General features: G+C 36.1%; 2 protein-coding genes across 4 annotated transcripts; one reads left to right on the top strand and one right to left on the bottom strand.

Moving 5' to 3' along the window:
- Window positions 1–2408: 2408 nt before the first annotated feature.
- On the bottom strand, window positions 2409–6558 carry Rnf146 (Ring finger protein 146). Of its 3 annotated transcripts, none has more exons than XM_028309840.1 (6): window positions 6422–6558; window positions 4907–4987; window positions 3769–3925; window positions 3333–3524; window positions 2646–2835; window positions 2409–2546 (listed from the first exon to the last, which is right to left on the bottom strand). In XM_028309840.1, the coding sequence occupies exons 3-6, from the start codon at window positions 3893–3895 to the stop codon at window positions 2480–2482; spliced, it is 576 nt and encodes a 191-aa protein (XP_028165641.1). In that variant the 5' UTR covers window positions 3896–3925; window positions 4907–4987; window positions 6422–6558; the 3' UTR covers window positions 2409–2479. The 3 variants fall into 3 exon arrangements, with proteins under 3 accessions (XP_028165641.1, XP_028165640.1, XP_028165642.1); XM_028309839.1 differs by having other exon boundaries at window positions 4907–4992; XM_028309841.1 differs by lacking the exon at window positions 6422–6558 and adding an exon at window positions 5075–5163 and having other exon boundaries at window positions 4907–4992.
- Window positions 6559–13651: 7093 nt separating this feature from the next.
- Rexo5 (RNA exonuclease 5) lies at window positions 13652–20310 on the top strand. The gene is made up of 2 exons (XM_028309828.1): window positions 13652–13813; window positions 18052–20310. The coding sequence occupies exons 1-2, from the start codon at window positions 13777–13779 to the stop codon at window positions 19734–19736; spliced, it is 1722 nt and encodes a 573-aa protein (XP_028165629.1). The 5' UTR covers window positions 13652–13776; the 3' UTR covers window positions 19737–20310.
- Window positions 20311–20536: the final 226 nt, after the last annotated feature.

Here is a 20536-nt window from a genome sequence, read left to right on the forward strand (position 1 = left end):
TAGCTGAAAGAAAAACACCNAACACCTAACACCTTAGATGTATTAATCTATGCCTAACACAATTCTAATTTATTGTTGTAATCTGTTCCTAGAAGCTCCATTTAAGACCCAGTATCTCCAGCTCCCAAAAGAGTTCCAAAATTATTCAGTTTGAATAACATTTATCCTACTAATATTATAAATGCGAAAGTTTGTATGGATGTAATTTTATGTTTACTCTTTCACGCCAAAACTACTCAATGGATTTTGATGAAACTACAGTAGCTAATCAGAACATTTAAAAGCTTTAATTTAGAACATAACGATCTGTGACAAACTGAATGAGGGCTATCGTTTTAGCGCCCACTGTAGAGTAAGGTCCTGTCACTTGCTAGTCGCGAAGACAGTGGCGCCAACTTCTGAGCTCTAAAGTGGTACGAGGACTATCGCATTTGCACTCATCAAGATGGCGCCACTGTAGAGTAAGGTCCTGTCAATCGCCAGGGGTGCCAACTGTTAAGTATAAAAACGATAGCCCTCATTACACGCGGGCGAGCTAGTTTTTAAAATAATAAATGTTGGCTGACAGAAAAGCAATTTAGTAGGTAATCACTTATAGTTTCCACCCTGAATATAGTTCAATAGGTTTGGACTGCACTTTCCCGAGGGTTGGTAGTTCGTTCAACTCATCACTCGTCGCACTGGACTATGGTGGTGTATCTCTACTTAATCTGTGGAACGCACAAAAGCTACTCGAGGCGTACTTGCAGCTCAATCGAGTCAACTGCGCACCTGGCAGCCGTGACTTCACATTGATGCTCCCTGAGCCCCGATTACGGTAACTTATAACGTCAACAATCCAGACACGCTTCTCGATTCTGCGATACGATTGGTCGTTCAACAGCGTACGTCAGCTGTTTTGACCAATCGTATTGCAGAATCAGAAACGCGTCTGGATTGTAGACGTTAAAAGTTACCGTAATCGGGGTGCTGGTACGGACGGGGAGATGTGCGAGGGAGTCACATTCCAGCGAGGTGCGCAAATAACTCGATCGGGTTGTATTGTACGGCGCAAGTACGCACACCGAAGTATGGGCGACCCCCGCGAGGAGGAAGGAGATAGTAACCGAGATGGTGTTCACATCACACTATTAATAAAATTACGTCTTGGCCAACTTCCCGCATAGCAGCTACAACTTGACTTACTATTCAGAACCGCTGGCGCTACTAGCGCCATCTGCGAAATGCTTTGCATGTGGGATGTTACGCGCACTCAAACCGGTCTTTCAAGACCCAATTCATGCTGCTATTTTCTTTCTTCTTGTGACATGACGGCTGTAGTAAGGTAACGTAACTGTAGACCTTGAAATAGAACTCGATTTTAGGTACATGGCGCTTAACTGAGTTGGTTCTGTTGTAGTACGTGCATGCAGCATAATGTGCTATCGTACTGTAAATAACTACACTTAATGTATGATGAAGTACTTAGGTACTTCATCCAAAAGTCTCGTGACAGATCTATTAAGTCTCATCACCCCTCCTGCATCGTTACACTACTGCAGACGGGAACCGTCACCGTCCCCTACTCAGTTGCACTATGCCCGTTACATGAAGTTGGAAAACAGCTTTCTATAACTAAATGATTGAATGCACCTGGACGTCTTTTGGCTTATGGATGAGTATTCGGGATTGAATTAAAGGCTTAACTGTAAATTATGTCAAAAACACTTTATTAATTTATTTAATACCATTACCATTACTTATAGTGACTATAATAAAATTTATCTATTGTTAAACTATACATATATTTTTTAACGATAGTTTTGCGCAGGCGCGGATTCATTAGAGGGCATGCCCACAACCTTGTTAAAGATGACCCACGCTGAACTGTCTCACCAAACTCAATGACAGAGGGGCGCTACCATCGTTCAACTATATGGTTTCCAACATGACAAAAATCGGATCCAGCGATCCGGTGTTGGCGTTGGCGCCCCACTATCAATGTCATGGATAGGACAGTTCAGTATTTTGGAACTATAGGCTTGTGACATTACACTCGCAGTCTATTGAGCCTATGAATTTGAAAAAAATATACTTTTTGAGGGCTGGATCCACGCCTGTCTTAGGTAGGTACTACCCATAGTACTACCACGAAATTAGAACCTGTCTGAGCTGGAGTAACCGAAAACACCCTTTAACGGTTGAGCCTTTAATTTAACAAAGTCTATACAGGATGTTAGGTAAATGGGTATATGAGCTGACACTAGCCCATGTTAACATGGGCATATAAATGGTATGGTGAAGTCAGAAATTTGATATCATCATTTTTTTATTTTTTATTTTCATACAAAATAAATTTTATAAAATCTGATTTGTATGAAAAATAAAATAATGAAATTTATTCATCCATGGCTAACTTATGAGAGCTCATTTATGTAGTTTACTTTTTTATTACTGTATAAATTCATCATTTACGCTACTGTACGTAATTTGATATTTATCATGTGTCATCTGCCGAGTCATTCCCAACGTTACTAGGCGACTCTGGGTCCACCAAATGTATCGTGCTGAAAGAAAACAGAGGATTAAATTAGACTTAGTATTATCACAAACAACATGTTGTAAAAAAACACATGGTAAAAGAAATGTCAAATGTGTTGAATTACCTCAGAGCATGGACAATTTCAAGTGACTCATCAAGATTGTCACTTTCATTAATTTGGTCTTCATCCTCAATTATTATCACTTCATTTTCAGGCGCTTCAACTATTATGACCTCATCATTACCATTATCTTCATCATTTGTTTTCATTTGTTCTGAATTACTATTTCCAATATTTTTTATTCCAGCTACACCTGTAAATTAAAATCCAAAGTGAACATCTCAGACAATATAAAATAGTAGAACCTGTCTGGTATCAGTGGTGTCTGTGTTGTTGTTGCAGCAATGCGAATTTGAGGTAAGAGCTGGGAGGTAGACACAGCACAGTTTAAGGTTCCAAGGCCTAGGTAAACAAATATAAGTTTACCAGAATCCCATGGCATAAAAAATATTTAAAAAGTATGATTTTCATATGGCAATGTTTATTGTCACCTAGTTATTGAATTTTTAGCGTTAATTTGAAAATTATAAATAACGAAAAAATACTAAGAGATACAGTAGCCAACATTTCTTCCTTTCAGAGATATTTAGCCCCTTTTTCAGTATTTATTTCCGCTATTAGGTCTGGATGTTTGAAATTATGGCGCTGCCATGAGCTGTGGTAAGGTGAGCGCCTAAACTTAGAATTGAAAATGTATAAATGTTTATTGAATCATGCATGATACATAGCTCTCATATTATAAAGTCGTACCTTTGGCAGGTAACGTTGGCGTATCTCTGCGCACGCGTCGCCTGCGAGTCGGGTCGTTACGACGAAACTGGATCATGCTTTGAAAATCTATCGTGTATACAGCTCCAGCCAAGAGCAACGCACAATTAGTGTCACCAGCACTGAATGCTGATTCCAACTCATTATTACTACGCTCATCATACTTCCACCAACCTGAAACCACAGAATAACATCATCTAAAATTATAGTACTTTTAAAAGTCTATTGAATACTGAATCGCGACGTGTATGAAATTATAAACTATAATTCACATCGGCCTCACGGCCGTCACTGAATCGCTCTTTTGAGTTTTTATATTTGTACAAGCATTCGACAGGGGCATTGCATAAAGTTACATAAACGTTTAGTATTTTGTTTTGCCTCTAATAATTTTATGAAGTTCAAATTATATCTTTACCGTTTCGCCCTTCATAATACCACTGGTTTTCAACACTTTCATTTTCATCAGCTGATTGCTGTTGAGAATTTTTTTCTAATAATACAGGATGATCTAAATAGTCCGCAGGTATTTGTGCCCGGCACATTGCGCAATTTTTATTTTGGATTGCTACACCCTGAAACAAAAGAAATACAGGTACAGTGATAGCTTAAAATTATTTCTAGCCAGTAAGGCAAATACGAAACTGAGTGTGTACCTACCACATTATTTAGCAGCTCGATTTCAACATGTTAAAATCTTTTAAATGTCGTTAGATTCGTCTTAACTGGTAGAGTGACACCGGCTATGTCAAAATTGGAAGAAGCATTTATTTTAGGCTCCACATCTTATTTATTTTTTTCTAAAAATCTACCGAGTAGAGTTTCAAAATAAAGGATTTCATAAATAGATTGTAAAAAGAAATCAAAAAACCCGACTGCGAAAAATGAACTAAAAACATAGAAACATAGCAACTAGAGTGTTTGAATGTTCAAATGCAGTTAGAGGCATTAACAACAAAAATAATTAGTTAATTTTTATGCAGTAGGGTTTCTTGTTTTCTTAATAACATTTTTTTTTTAATTATTTTGGGCATGGTTCTTATTATACCAGGTATCAAGTGAGTTAGGTACAAATCTAATTTTAATGTTTTACTATTTACACTGTCAGTCTTATTTGCGCTTCAAATTTTGCATCCACTGTATTATTGGGTGGAGTATAATGTTTAAACTAACTTAAACATTATAACTAAAATAGTAAGACACGGGTCTTAACATTATTAATGAGTTACATTATATACTCATGGCTTGACGTTTCAGCTGCTATGTTGCAGCTGTGGTCACAAGCAGACGTCGAGTTAAGACCCATGTCTTACTAGATACTTATAATGTTTAAGTTAGCTACTAATTACTGGACTTTGTACCTACCTAAGTAACTATTTTTCTTTTTTTATACATTTTACAATAAACCTAAACAAATGATAATTTATTTTATTTTAATGGAAGTACATAACTAGTCCATTGTAAATTGTTAGAACTTCAATGAAGATTATAGATTTATATGTGCGTGTCTGTTGCATATTGTATTAACCCTGAAAATTACTAATAGATTCCCTTACCTTAACACAGAGGAAGCAAAATATATGGCCACATGGAAGTTGAGTTGGGTGGTGACATTTCTGCAGGCAAACTGCACAGTCCTGTTCTGCAACAAAAACATTTTTTTATAATTACAGAAATGGTCAAATTGTGCCGAGTCCGTACAATCTGACTGAATATCCAAATACCCAGCTAATGGCCAATAAAGATCAAAGTTAGAGAAGCTACACTATTGCAACGACACGCATTGAATCTCTGTTTAGCCTAGGCGCAGACCACTGATTTTTAACCCTTAAGTAACACCGTGGGGTAATTTTTTACCCCAGGCGCATAAAAATCGACATTTTTTTTTCTAGCGTAGCTAGTGCAATGTCGTTTTGTGTATTCTCAATCCAAAGTGTGCGCTTTAACTCGTAGATGCGGGATGTGAAAAAAATCATCCGTTTGGCTTGTACAGGTAGGTGGGGCAGAAATTTACCCCAGGGTGTTAGTTACGCATACTTTAATTTATCATCACCTAACATGTTATTAATAGGTTTTTACAACATTGACACAAAATGAGTAAATATTTATATGACAATTAAGTAACACATTGTCTCTAGAATGCAGAGAGATAATTAGAGCTTGATTTACATGATACTTTTCGAACTTTGAAGACATCCCCTCAGAACAGAGCGTTCATAAATTCGACACAGAAATAGGGCTAAAAAGTGATAATTACGTAGTAATTCAGGGTGTCTGATGTGTTTTGAAAAAAATAATTAGGACTAATATAAATAAAAAATATTTATATATTTTTTTATAATTTAATAAAAAAATATTTTTTTTTATTTTGCTTTATTAACAAGCCAGAAATTTTCGTTTTATTTCATTTTGTGTTTAAAATATGATTAAAACATCTATTTAATGTCCGATTAGTGTAAGTTTTTGGTTCCCACAATAACTTTCCAAGATTTTTCTAGAAGACCATTGTGGAGACTATTGGTTGCCAATGACAAATTATTTGTTTTTTGTTATGATTGATTTAAGGTGTTTCTTTACGCTAGATAGACGTTCTTTTAAAGCAATCGTATAATTCAGTGAGTCCATTAATACATTGTAAATCACAAAATTAAATTGATTTTAAAAATTTACTTAAAATTTTTCAATTTCCGTTTGGGGTAATTTTTTGCCCCAGGGTGTTCAAAGTGTAACCAAAAATAAGGATGTTACTTAAGGGTTAACCGACCGAAAGTGGGCCCGATTCTAATTTGTAAGAAGAATCAATCGGTGTAATGTGCGCACTTCCATACATGCCCATACTGATTAACTGCCAGACTAAACTATCGGCCGACAAAAAATCGGTGGTCTGCGCCTAGGCTTAATGTCTGTTACACAGACGATGATAATAAACAGTATTATTATGTTCAAGCTTGATATTAACTAAATCTTGAATTAGAAATATATAGGAATTTCCTCCGTAATGATAAACATTCATACTTTCACCATTTTATCCTGAAGTTTATTTATTCACTGTTTTACAAAATATTATTTACCTTGAATATCTATATTCATCTTAGCAGAAATAATAATATCTGTACGTAAGAAGCATTAAAATATAGATACGTTATTATAAAGTATTAGTTTGTGAAGGATTTTGGACTATTTAAGCATTTTGACTTTTGTATGCAGCAGGCTGTCAACTAAACTGTCAGTGTCAGTGTCAAAGAAATGAAGCCTGTCAAATGTATTTTTTTTATTATTTCTTCTTGATTAATGACATCATGCTATACAGCCAAGCACAGATATGATTAGAGCAGCCAAGTCTTTAGGAAATTATAAAACGGGGAAAACGGTATCCTTCCGTTTGGCCAAATTACTTTTCGCCAAATTTCACTTCGCATACAACTAATCGAAAAAGTTTCATTTCCCAAATGAACTTTTAGCAACTGTACTTTTCGCAACTAATTCATTTGGTCAAATTATCATTTGGCAAATGTTTAATATAGCAAATGTTTTATTTTGCCAAATATTATATCCCAAATAATTTGTTTGGTCAAATTGACACTATTCACATACTTACCCACCACCGCACCGTTACCCACAAATCCCACAATTCCCACAAATCAAAGCTTGGCACATGATCATGGTTCTTACAAGATTTTTATGTAAAACAAAGAGATTGCCGTGCCGCGGTAGCGGCCGCCGAGCGCTAGAATCACCTCTATTGTTAATTAATCATTTGGAAATTTCGATAAAAAGAATGAAATATGAAAATTAATTTAGAACAAATTTTGCCAAATGAAATATTTGGCAAAACATACTTTGCCAAACAATATTTTTCTAAATAATGGCAAAAACGACATTTGCGAATTAAAAGTTTGCAATAAGTTGTTTTGCCAAATGAAAATTTGCGAAACGTTGTTTGCGATGTGATAATTTGGGAAACGTTTTTTGGCCAAACATTAGTAATCCGGGAATAGGAGATATTCCCACTTGGCCATGTTGGACAAAAACATTTTCTACTGAATGACAACAGCTAAGTATTTTGGGGTCATTGGACAAAATTCTACATGCTCAGAGACCGGGCTTTACACTGGTACGAGGCATAGAGCATAGCCATGAAAAAGTTGTTTTCTCTCAAGTCTTATTTAGTTAAATTATATATTAACCCTTATTCAAATAAAGGTAGATATATTACCACTTCGTTTACTTTTAAAAAAGGATCCTAATTTTCGATATGGTGATACTTTAAGATATTGTGGTCACTTATTTATATTTTTAAATATATTTTTTTACTTATCTATGCCATCTTACAACTTTTCAACGTCATTTGTCACTGTCAGGTAATGTCAAAGTCAACCAAACGGTTTTGGTGTGAAAAATTTCAAGTTTTTAGCGCGCGTTTTTGGTATTTTTGAAACTTTGTTCAACGAAAATTCTGATAAGTGTTTTTTCGATTCAAAATCCTAAACTATAACATTTATTGTATAGTCTCACTTATAGGCAGCGTCTGCAATTGATTTATTCATATAGTTTAGACATTTTAAAGAAGTGGTAAATAGTTTACCACTGTCCGATCCCGTCTTGACAAAAGTTTGATGATATATAAAAATAACTGTTGTTTTTTGTATGTGCACAAATAAAACTAAATAAATATTTGGAGAAATTTTAAGTTATTTTGATAACTGTTTACGTAACGTTTTGACATTACGTAATTAGTGAATTTATTGTTAGTTTCAGACTCAAGGTAAGCATAATAATTGTAAGCATAATGACCAATATTAATAAATATTATTTTTATAAAAACAATATTATTTAATTCCCAAAATATTTAATAAAATATAGGTAGAACCAAGAGGAAGTCACTAGTCAAGAACCAAAAATAAACCAAAACGGACAATGGTAACTATTTTACCACCAACATTGAATAATTTGTAGTCATGAATGGATAATGGTAAATTATTTACCACCCAAAAAACTACCCCTTCCCCTATTTTTTAATAAATTTTGATCAAAAATATGAAATAAGTGACCCACAATTACCCAAAATCCACTTCAACTTTGTAAAAAAAATGCCTACCAGCTCGCATTTGAATAAGGGTTAAATTCGAAATCTATGTATAACACCAAAATATATATTACCCTTTGTTTTTGTTCAGGCGTTATACAAAAACTAATAATACAAAATGCCTATTTATCACCAAAATTCGTAAATGTATGTAATTACCTAAATGTCTATTACAGCTGCTATGGAATGTATCTAGGTGAGCTGGAGATACAGCCGGATTATCAGGGTGGAAACGATAAGTGATCTCACTCGATTATTTCTTACTACCTATACAAGATATCAAAAAACTAGTTAATGATCCTGAAAGTGCTTCATGAGCTTTGTTATCAAATGGTATCAATAATAAGTTACAAAAGCAAAAAATTCAATGTTATCTGCTTCCATAATCTGTAACCTATTATTGGTACCATTTGAAAGAGCTCATGAAGCACTTTCAGAATCAGTAACTAGTTTTTCGATATCTTGTATAGTTTAGAAATAATCGAGTGAGATCACTTATCGTATCCACCCTGTATAATTCGGCCGTATCTCCAGGTCACCTAATTAGATACATTCCATAGGAGCTGTAATAGACATTTAGGTACATACATTTACGAATTTTGCTAAGCATTCATTTAGGAATTACTGGGCACAATATTGTTCTTCTAATGATACTGTCAGTTATCTTTATGTTTTAGGTCTATTCCACTTTGATCACCTGGCTTTGATGACCCAGGTGATCAAAGTCCACTTCCAGCGACAATTTAGTGTCCTTTGATCACCCACGGATATGATGCCCTGGGTGATCAAAGTGGACTCCAGTTAAATTATTATTTTAGTGTCCTTTGATCACCTACATACAATTCACACCTCCTCCTCTGAATAGACGTCATGACCAATTGTTGTAAGTACAAACATTTTCTTAATAGGTATAGACAAAATTTTTTATGCAGCATGAAATATTTTAAAGCGTTACTTACCTGAACAATGTTTGTCCGTACATTTAGTATAAGAGGAGATGTGATTTGTATGTAGGTGATCAAAGGACACTAAAATAATAATTTAACTGGAGTCCACTCTGATCACCCAGGGCATCATATCCGTGGGTGATCAAAGGACACTAAATTGTTGCTGGAAGTGGACTTTGATCACCTGGATCATCAAAGCCAGGTGATCAAAGTGGAATAGACCGATTTTTAATGTGACTGATCTTGGAAGGAAACAAAGACATTTTTTTCATGTACCTTCTTCACACCTTCAAAATATTGTGGTGACAATGCTTTGCTGTTTAAACTTACATGCTATATCAATCTTTTAACATATTAGTACCTATTCATTGATATTGTTTAACAGCATAGGTATGATGTATTAAAACAAAATGTTGGATAAACTACATTTTATTAAATAAACTAACATCTATATAAATTTATGTTAAACTATTTACATCACCAAGGCCTTACTTTGCTTTGAGTTGCATGCGTTAATATCCAAGTGTTGATTGGTTTTGGTTTCATAGCTGCTTGTTTATGTCGAGGAAACTTATGGCACATTACATACATCCGTTCATCACGAACTACGAAATAACAAGACTTGCAGCGACGCCTCACTCGCCCTTTGATTTTGAGGTTGCAAACTGGGTTCATCATAGGGATAAATGGGGAAAGAAAGTTGTTCCCATGTACATTCTTAAAAGATCCGGCAATATTTGGTGTAATATTAAAAGTCTTTGTTCCGAAAGTTGACACAGTTTTCACGAATGATAAAAGCTTCTGCATTTTTCCGAATTGCCAATTTCAGAAACAAAACTTTCATGAATTTGAATGAATTTCAATAAAATCATGAATGTTTTATCCTGCCTATCTTTTCAATCAACTTCAACTGTCAAAGCAATGTGAAGTTTTGAGGTTATGTTTTTTTTTTCTTCTTATTTTTTGATGTTGGCAATACAATTAGAGGCCGACTTAATTTGTGCCATTTTCAAGATTCAAGTGAGACGAGTTACAAAATGGGACCAAGTGGGATGGGGCTTGGGTTAATAAATGATATAATGAAGGATGATACTCCTTCCCGCCCTTTTAGTCTCAGTAAAGTTTGTTTGTTTCAGATGACTATTAATGTGTAATAGGTGGAAGTCACAGTAAAGCACCACACACCACCACAAGTGGTATCATCTATACGTCCCATTTTGTATGTAACTCGTCTCACTTTATAATAACTTGAAAATGGCACAAATCAAGTCGACCTCGCCGTGTATTGCCAACATCAAAAAAGAAGAAGTGGCAGGTGGCAACAACCACTGCACATTTTATCTGTGGCAACAACACACATGACATCATTGGCAAACGTGGAAACACAGTAGCCATAGAGGAGAAGAAGAAGAAGAAGAAGACCATGAAGCTATAGATAAAAATAGAAGCCACACTCCGAATACCTACTTGAAGCACAACCTATGTATCACTATCTCGCTCTCTGTGGGCACACTCTCTCTTTCTAAGTAAACAAAAAATATTAATTTGCTCAAAGTCAATGAAACTCAATGTAAAATCTTTATGTCTTTTGACATAGGTATCATTAAATGATAAGTGTAAATACTGGTATAGGTGTACCAGAATCTCATGGCAAATGGGGAAAATAAACTTTGTTGAGTGCAATACTGGGGAAATTGGATTAAACGATCTTGATACTGTTTAATTTTTTATTTGACTTTAATATTAATGAACATGAAGTACGAATGCCTACCTATATTTTAGATATGTGTATGAAGAATGTTGTTATAAATCGGGTTTTTAACATAGAAACATGTCTTGAAAAATAAGTAAACCGTATAATATTACTGTAAATAATTTTATTATGTATCATTCTTATAACTTATCACTTCATTCAGAACTAGAAAACGATTCTTAAGAACTCCACTTGCATTTCTTGTTCTTTAATAGATGATCAAGTTAAAGAGGTATTTATACAGGGTGGAATTTTGTAATGCCACCTGGAGGGAAAGTACTCTTAATACTGTAGATAGAAAATTTTACTGAAAGAAAATATTCCTTTATTTTTGACAAAAAAAGAGAACTACATTCAAAGATTTTCGAATTTTTTTCGAAAATTCACCACTATACCTACCATACAATTTTCTGTAACATTATTAAAATAATTTAAGATTTCATGGTTTTCCTATCATTTGATTTATCAAGTTTGTTAGAGAGATTTCATCCTTATACTTAACCCTAACGATCGATGTAATAAAAATACAGGATATAATTTTTAACAGATTTTAGTTGGTTAGATTCCCGGGTGTGGCAAGCAAATTTTTGGAAATCTTTGAATGCTGTTCTATTTCTTTTCAAAAATAAAGGAATGTTTTCTTTGAGAAAAAAAATCTATCTACAATATTAAGAGTACTTTCCCTCCAGGTGGCATTGTGGTGGTAGCTCACAAAATTCCACCCTGTATAATATAAATCGCTCTTTCAGCATTTCAATTACTCAAACTTGCTTGATAATATCTTTTTCAATTTTCTTTACATGGTCATAACGTTTTCACTATTCCTCTGAACCAATGTATGAAATACACCTGAAAACCCCGAAAAAGCAGCTATTAGGTAAGAATAATATAAAAATAAACATCATAACCCTCCTTCTGACGCAGTTAGGTAATAAACTAAATGTATCAAAACATTTCACTCCAACTTACTGTCAACTCAACGACGCGCTTTAAAATCAAAGATTGACTTTGAATTATGCCTTATTTTACAATACACATTGAAAACAATATGATTTGCTTGAGCTTTTTCGAATTTTTCACAAAAATAACAAATAGGCATGAAGAGATTACAAAATTTCTGCAGCGGCTGACAGATCTCTTGATTTACTTTGACAGGTGACAATAAAGCCATAGACAATGGCCATATGAAAAACACACTTTTCCAATATTTTTGTTTGCCATGAGATTCTGGTACACCTATAAAACGTTTTAGGAAGAAATTACTATGAAAATTGTGAAAAATGTTTATAATGATCCAATGTCGGAAATCACGAAATAAAAACTTACGCGTGGAATCTTAAGTCACTTCCGGGACACCACGCACTACCGCAACCACGCACTACAAAATTTTGCACCATTTCTTGTGAATTATGTCCTGTAAAAAATCTCAAACGAAATTAACTGCATAATAAACAAAATAGTAAACAACCGCCATGATGGGCCGGATTGGGCCGATGTTGCCACATCATGTGGCCCACATGGTACCGATTACCCAGGAATTGGGATTGTAATTCCCTGATTCGCCAACACATAAGCCTAAACGGAAGACAATTTTGTGATTTTTAATTGAACTCTTTTTGACACTAATCGTGATTTCATTAAATTCATTGTGAACCATCGAAATTGGTTTTGTTAATCGTCTTTTCACATCACTATAGTACATGACAACATGAAGCTAAAGATAAAAATGGAGGGCAAACTTGGAACAAAAACTTGAGTCAAATACCTACTTATATCTATCTCGCTCTCTGTGGCCCTACCTCCCTTTTTAGTGTGAACTGTAGTATTGCTATCTCCTGATTTAAATCTCCTAGTAAATTCTTCGAAATAGCCAATTCACTAACCAAATCATAAGTTAAATAAATAAATAATTAAATATTTGAACTACGATTACCTACTTAAATTAAAAATCACAAAATTGTCGGCCGTTTAGGTTTAATGTGTTGGCGGATCAGGGAATTACAATCCCAATTCCTGGGGAATCGGTACCATGTGGCAACATCGGCCCAATCCGGCCCATCATGGTGGTTGTTTACTATTTTGTTTATTATGCAGTTAATTTCGTTCATAGATAAGAATATTTCGTTTGAGATTGTTTACAGGAAATAATCATTGTTTTATCGCAAGAAATTGTGCAAAAAATTTTGTAGTGCGTGGTTGCGGTAGTACGTGGTGTCCTGGAAGTGACATAAGATTCCACGTGTAAGTGTTTATTTCGTGATTTCCGACATTGGATCATTGTAAACATTTTTCACATTTTTTACAGTAATTTCTTCCTAATATGTTTTACCAGTATTTACACTTATCATTTAATGATACCTATGTCAAGAAATAAAGATTTTACATTGAGTTTCATTGAATTTGAGCATTTTTATATTTTTTGTTAATTAAAAAGAGAGAGCCTGCCCACAGAGAGCGAGATAGTAATACATAGTTTGTGCTTCTAGTAGGTATTCAGAGTGTGGCCTCCATTTTTATCTATAGCTTCATGAGACAGACAGAGAGAGCGAAATTCGCAACATAACCTGCAATCTATGCTGAATTTTGTTTAAATTTTGAAATTTTAATCATAAAGAAGTGATTGGACGGAATTTTATTAATATGGATTGTCCTGATGTTAAAAAGCGACGTTTAAACAGTAAGTACATACCTAAGTTATAAGTACTAAAACTTGTTTCTTCCTTTTTATTAAGAAACTTTAATTTTGTACTGTAAATAAAAGATATACAGGGTTACGGTAATAAGTGAACTTTCTTTGTAAAGAAAAGTTCAGTCATTTGCAACAAATATTGTGCAAAAGTTAATCCATTTATGAGATCTTCATTTTATTTTTACAAAATTCAGGTGACTATTTTTGATTGACGGGAGCACTGTTTCAATGAATCAAATAAATGCACCATGAGTGTTTAGTAAATAAACTTGTCTCCTTAAGATTTTTCAAAATTTAATTAAAATATCTTTACTTTGAGTAAGCAAAGTAAGTAAACTTTTTTTATTTTTTTTTATTTTGTTACAAATGACCTACTTATATTATTATTATAATCTCTTACAAGGATGATGTTCACTCATTACCAGTCACGCTACAATGATAAGTTGTTAAATGGTTTCAAATGACATAAAATATTTTTAAATCTACTTCAATAATTAATTTCCCTACTTTGATTTTAATTAAAATTATTTATTATACAGTGTGTTTCTGTTTGAACTTCCGATACTTACTTTATCCACATTGTATTCTTTGTTAAATTTTATTGTCAAAAAATTATACAAAGTGGAGTCGCACTGCTCACCCCTCTGAATGGAAGCCATTTTTATTAAATAGGTATAACTTTTCATATTTTTGGAGCTTATGGAAACTTGATTTTTTATAATTTTATTAACAAAAGTAACCTTATTTTAAATGGTAATGAAATGATTATGATTCACGCTTATTATTTAGAAACAGGGTTTGAATTTGGAACTATTGGACATGCATACAAATGTTTTTAATATGTGGGGATCGATCCTGCGACCTCTGGCTAAGTAGTCTGGTATAAACCATTACACCATTGGTTCCCAAACTTATTTGAGACGCGCCCCCTTTCGACCACATAAAAAACTAGCTTTCCGCCCGCGGCTTCGCCCGCGTGGAATTTTGTCTGTCACAGAAAAACTTTGTCACGCACATGCCTGTTTCAAAAACCGGGATAAAAACTATCCTATGTCCTTTCCCGGGACTCAAACTATCTCTATGCCAAATTTCATCAAAATCGGTTCCGTGGTTTAGGCGTGAAAGAGAGACAGACAGACAGAGTTACTTTCGTATTTATAATATTAGTATAGATTCCGTGCCCCTCCAGATCCAGTCAAGATTATTCATTGGTCGTATCTAGCAGTCTGGAATGCATTCTCTCAGCGGTCGCAGGTTTTTTATACTTAAGTACACAGATGGCCAGCGTCCCCCTTTAAAGGTCTTCTTTGCGCCTCCCTTGGGGGGCGCGCCCCCCACTTTTGGAACCATTGCACTACACGAAACGGTCCTCAATTATATGCAAACTCACTAATTAATATAGTCTACTTTTTCTTTCTAAAGCTTCGCAACAACAACGCCCATCTCAAGGGTGGTAGTGCACATGAAATTAGTTAGTGACGCCAAACCAACTAAGGTACAGCCAAACCAACGCGATCAGATGGCGATCAATGCTTAAAACTGAACCTCTGAATCTTTACCGTCCGCACCACCCCCCCGCTTACCCCGCTACACCAACGAGCCAGGGCCGGATTAACCATCTCGGGGCCCCTAGGCACAGCTCCTTTTGGGCCCCCCTTTTGTTTTGTCGCGGAGGATATGATTTGCGCACCGTCACCATTGCCGGGGGACAGGGTGGTGTGTGGGACTCCCGGTGCCCTATAAAGGGAAAAGGACGGGTTTTACCTACTAAAACCTCCGCGGCGTTCTGTCGTAGCCCGAGTGGTGGTGTCGCGAGTATCCGGCCGTAGCCTTAGACTTCCGCGACACCACGCTACAGCGACAGCTCGCCTACACGGCGGACCCTACACGCCCCCCTTGTGGGGGTCCGACGGGAATGCCCGAAACGCCAAGCCGTTCCCGTCAGACGGAGGTGACAACGGTGCCCCCGCACCCCCGGCCTGCTGGCCGCCACCTGGGGGCAGAGTAGAACGGTCGTACAACCGCCTTCTGATGGAGCGAGAGACGGAGCGATGGGGCGAGAGGATCGTTCTCCCGCTCGCGCTCCGCTGCCTCCTTCTGAAGGATGACCTCTTCGCAAAAGGAGGCGACCACCTTCCAGCATCCTTCACTTCCCAGCATGGCGATGACCAGGCTCGGAAGCGAAAGATCCCGGCCCACGACCGCAGTGAGGACACGGCGCTGCTCCTCCCAGCTTGTGCAGACCGCGAGGGTGTGCTGCACCGTGTCATCCACCGCGCCGCATTTGTGGCACACGGGGATTCCGGTCGCCCGATTCTATGCAGGTACGAACCGAAGCAGCCATGCCCGGTCAGCACCTGCGCCAGACGGAACGTGAGGAACCCGTGCGGTCGTACCGTCCAGAACAGATGACATACAAGACCCCAGCTTCTAGCTCCCACGCCGCAGCGTGCCCTAACGTGAGTTAGGTCCTTGCGACCCTCAAGTCACTACAAAGTATACGCGAGCAGTACGCAGCATATGCGTACTGGTCGTGTATAGTTTGGAGGAGCTTAGTAAATAAAGTCATTTCCAAACTATACTCGATTAGTTTCACACCCTTGCGTTCTGGCTATGTATAGAACGGAAAGACGCGTCTGCGCAGTAGGGCAGCATTCTCCCTCTTGTTGAGTGTGTCCGCCCAGACTGGGGCGCCATGCTCCTCAGAACGCCGGCATAAAGTCGACGACAGCTCGTTTGTGTTCTCTCACTCAGTGCGCTGGCTGCCTTGAGAAGGCGTGGCGCTAGCCCGTTGAAGTGCGGGATAAAATGCTACCTCCCGTCAAGCGTGAGGCCCAGATATTTNTGAGCTCTAAACTCAGTCTGAACTGAGTTACGAGCATTCGGAGCATTAGAAGTTTGATGATTTTCATACTAGATTTGCTTTTTGCGCGCAAAGTTTTGTAAGAAATTGCAACAAAATAGTGAGATTGTATGTGTAAACAAACAATATCATCCATTAAAGGCTCCAGACGTATGTATGGAGATGTCCAGTATGGAGCAGAATCAGCGCAATAAAAAAATAGCGCAATATTTCGCAATCGCAATTTCTTACAAAACTTGCGCACAAAAAGCAAATCTAGTATGAAAATTATCAAACTTCTAATGCTCGTAACTCAGTTCAGACTGAGTTTAGAGGTATACATGCCATAGTAAGTTTGGTTTATTACACTATTTTGTAATCAAAAAACAAAGTTTGATCGATGGCCGCGCGAAAAAAAAAAGACGCCACTTTCCATACAAAATCTGGCATTGCCATTTCATCAAAATCGGTTCCGTGGTTTAGGCTTTAGGCGTGAAAGAGAGACAGACAGACAGAGTTACTTTCGCATTTATAATATTATTATAGATTCCGTCCAGATCCAGTCAAGATTATTCATTGGTCGTATCTAGCAGTCTGGAATGCATTCTCTCAGCGGTCGCAGGTTTTTTATACTTAAGGACACAGATGGTCCGCGTCCCCCTTTAAAGGTCTTCTTTGCGCCTCCGTTGGGGGGCGCGCCCCCCACTTTTGGAACCATTGCACTACACGAAACGGTCCTCAATTATATGCAAACTCACTAATTAATATAGTCTACTTTTTCTTTCTAAAGCTTCGCAACAACAACGCCCATCTCAAGGGTGGTAGTGCACATGAAATTAGTTACAAGAAAAATATAAATGAATGAATATTTATTTAACTACTAGCTGACCCGGCGAACTTTGTTCCGCCTTAATGGCAATAAATAAGCAGACTTTTTTTTTAAATTTCGAACGGGATAAAAAGTATCCTATGTCCTTCTCCTGGCTCTAAGCTACCTCCCTGACAATTTTCAGCTAAATCGGTTCAGCCGTTCTTGAGTTATAAGTGGAGTAACTAACACGACTTTCTTTTATATATATAGATTAATTTATTAGTAAAGAACCTTGTTCAACAAACGTATCCTAAAACTTTCGAGACACGCTTGTTAAGGTACAGCCAAACCAACGCGATCAGATGGCGATCAATGCTTAAATCTGAACTTCTGAATCTTTACCATCCACCACACCCTGTATAGTTTTAACGTATTTTTTTATCAATGATCCAACAAAAGATAAAATTAGCATTTGTTAACATTAAAATATACATTCGTATTCGTACACATCATAGGTATTAAGTAGGTATGTATTTGGCAAAGTCATAACCAATTTTTTGCATTTATTTTTAGAAGATCAAGAAGAATCAAGCCAAGATAAAGTGACTTTGAGACGAAAAGCACCTGAAAAACCTGTTAAGAATAAGAAGAAACATATCTCCAAATTTCGTTTCAAGACTACAGGTGAGAGTGCCTCTTTATTAACACCAAGTAATGAAAGGATACCTTTAATGCTTACGGATGTGCAACATTTGTTATTACATTCTCTGCTAGGAAATTTAAATTTGTCTCAGCCACCGCGATGGTATGTTCTGGAGAAATGTAACCAAATAAGTCAAACTACGTGCCTTATATTAGAGGGAATATCTATTCAACATTGGGAAAAAAACAACAATGAATTGGAGAATACAAAAAAAAGATTCAATAATGTTGTTGAGATTTTGACACCCTCCATTTATAATGGTTCGCTAGTACAAGAACTAGCTTTAGTGCCATTGTCAGAAACAGATAAAGAGGGCATCATACTAAAATATGGTAGTATGAACTTGGCACTTGAAGCTAGAAAAGATTTAATGGTCATGATGAAAGCTGTCTTTCCGATAGGAGATAATGTGAATAAGAACATCTCTGAAGACGTAGAAATGGTAGATGCGTTTCCTAGAACTCAACTTATATTATCGGCCTGGCAACTGATTGAAGAAAACTATCCTCTGCCTCTGAAAGGCAAATTGAAAAATGCTTATAGTGACTATGTGATGTCAAAAGATGAATATCTGCCTGTCACAAGCAATTCACCAATGTTTGGACTGGATTGCGAGATGTGTCTAACAAATGCAGGATCTGAACTAACTCGAGTTTCTATCGTTAATGAAAAACATGAAACAATTTATGAGTCGTTTGTGAAACCTTACAATGATATTACAGATTATTTAACACGGTATTCAGGAATAACAAAGTCAATATTAAACGACGTAACTAAGCGATTGGAAGATGTTCAGAAGGAAATTAAAGATATATTACCTCCTGATGCTATTCTAGTTGGTCAGTCGTTAAATATAGACTTACATGCTTTAAAAATGATGCATCCTTACATAATAGATACTAGTTTGATATTCAATTTTACTGGAGAAAGAACACGAAAACCAAAACTAAAAACTTTAGCGCGAGAATTTCTTAAAGTAGATATTCAATCTGGTAATAATGGCCATTGTTCTGTTGAAGATTCGCTAGCGTCACTTAAATTAGTACAACTGAAACTCAGTAAAAGTTTAGAATATGGCGATGCAGTACATACGAACCGGCAGGGATATAAAGAAAATATAATAAAAAAAATCTCGAAAACTCCTGAACTTGCTTTGTCAATATTTAATCATATGATAGAGCAAAGAAAAACATCATTAATTGTTGGATGTGATGATATAACCGGTGACTACCATTCTTATTTAACGCAAGCAAAGGAAAGCGTTATATCGCAATTGAAGAAAGGAAAACCCAAGAAAGTTAAATTGAGTACAGTTGATAGTGTCGAAGATGTTGTTTCGACCTTAGTAGATGCCATCAAAGAATATAACTTCGCTATGGCCCACTTAAAGCTGGAAGTAAATAGTGATACCGAAACAGACCAGATGCAGAAAGTAGATAAATGGATTGAAACGATATGGAGCAGTATTCCTGAAAACGCTATGTATGTTGTCGTGTTTGGCGGAACATTGAGTGATAACGGAGTGGCAATGATAAAGGTGAAAAGTCATTTATAGTAAAAAATAAGGTTGATTTCGTAGCTGACTCCACATAGCAGCAGCCGATGACAATATTTCGTGACGACACTGACTACACTGAATATCTTTTTCTTAAAGTATGTAATAGTTTTTTTTCTATGAAAATTAAAATCGCAGCTACGGTTGTACATATGGAATATTACGAAACTACATGATTTCGAAAGTTTTTGTGCTCAAAGTATTAGTTTCTAATATTTCATGGCGAACACATAAAAACCAGTGCGTCGCGTCGCGTCGCGGCGACATAAATCTGCCGCTGCTGCGTAGAATCGGCTACGAACGTGTACCTACTTCCCGGTTTCTGAATTGATATTTCAAACTTGGAACGTGGTCATCAAGTGCTACTCAAGGATTAACTTAATATGAAACTTTATAAGAAGATGAGCATGTTCACGCCAAAAAATTTCAATTTAAGAACCAATCCTTAGTTTCAAAGTATTTTTAAGAAACCAGTTCATTGGTTATTTATAAAAATGTTTATTATTTCTTAAGATAAAAATGTTACTATTCCATAGAGAAAATCACGAAATGTCAATAAAAATTTAAATATTTTGTTGATTTGTTTTACTCTCTTGTACAATTTTGCAAGATGTTGACGATTCATAAGAATGTAGAAGAAACTTCACATTATTATTATAATTATAACGTATACATAATAATATAACACAGGCTTTAATAACATAAACAGACTTACTCGTATATCTGTATTATGTAGATTATAATTTATAATCTTCACGCGATATAGAATTAAAAAAAAAAACTGTACAATCAATCAATAT

Source organism: Ostrinia furnacalis, unplaced genomic scaffold (genome assembly GCF_004193835.3).
Source record: "Ostrinia furnacalis isolate ACB-3 unplaced genomic scaffold, ASM419383v2 OfSCF2833, whole genome shotgun sequence".
NCBI classification, from domain to species: domain Eukaryota; kingdom Metazoa; phylum Arthropoda; class Insecta; order Lepidoptera; family Crambidae; genus Ostrinia; species Ostrinia furnacalis.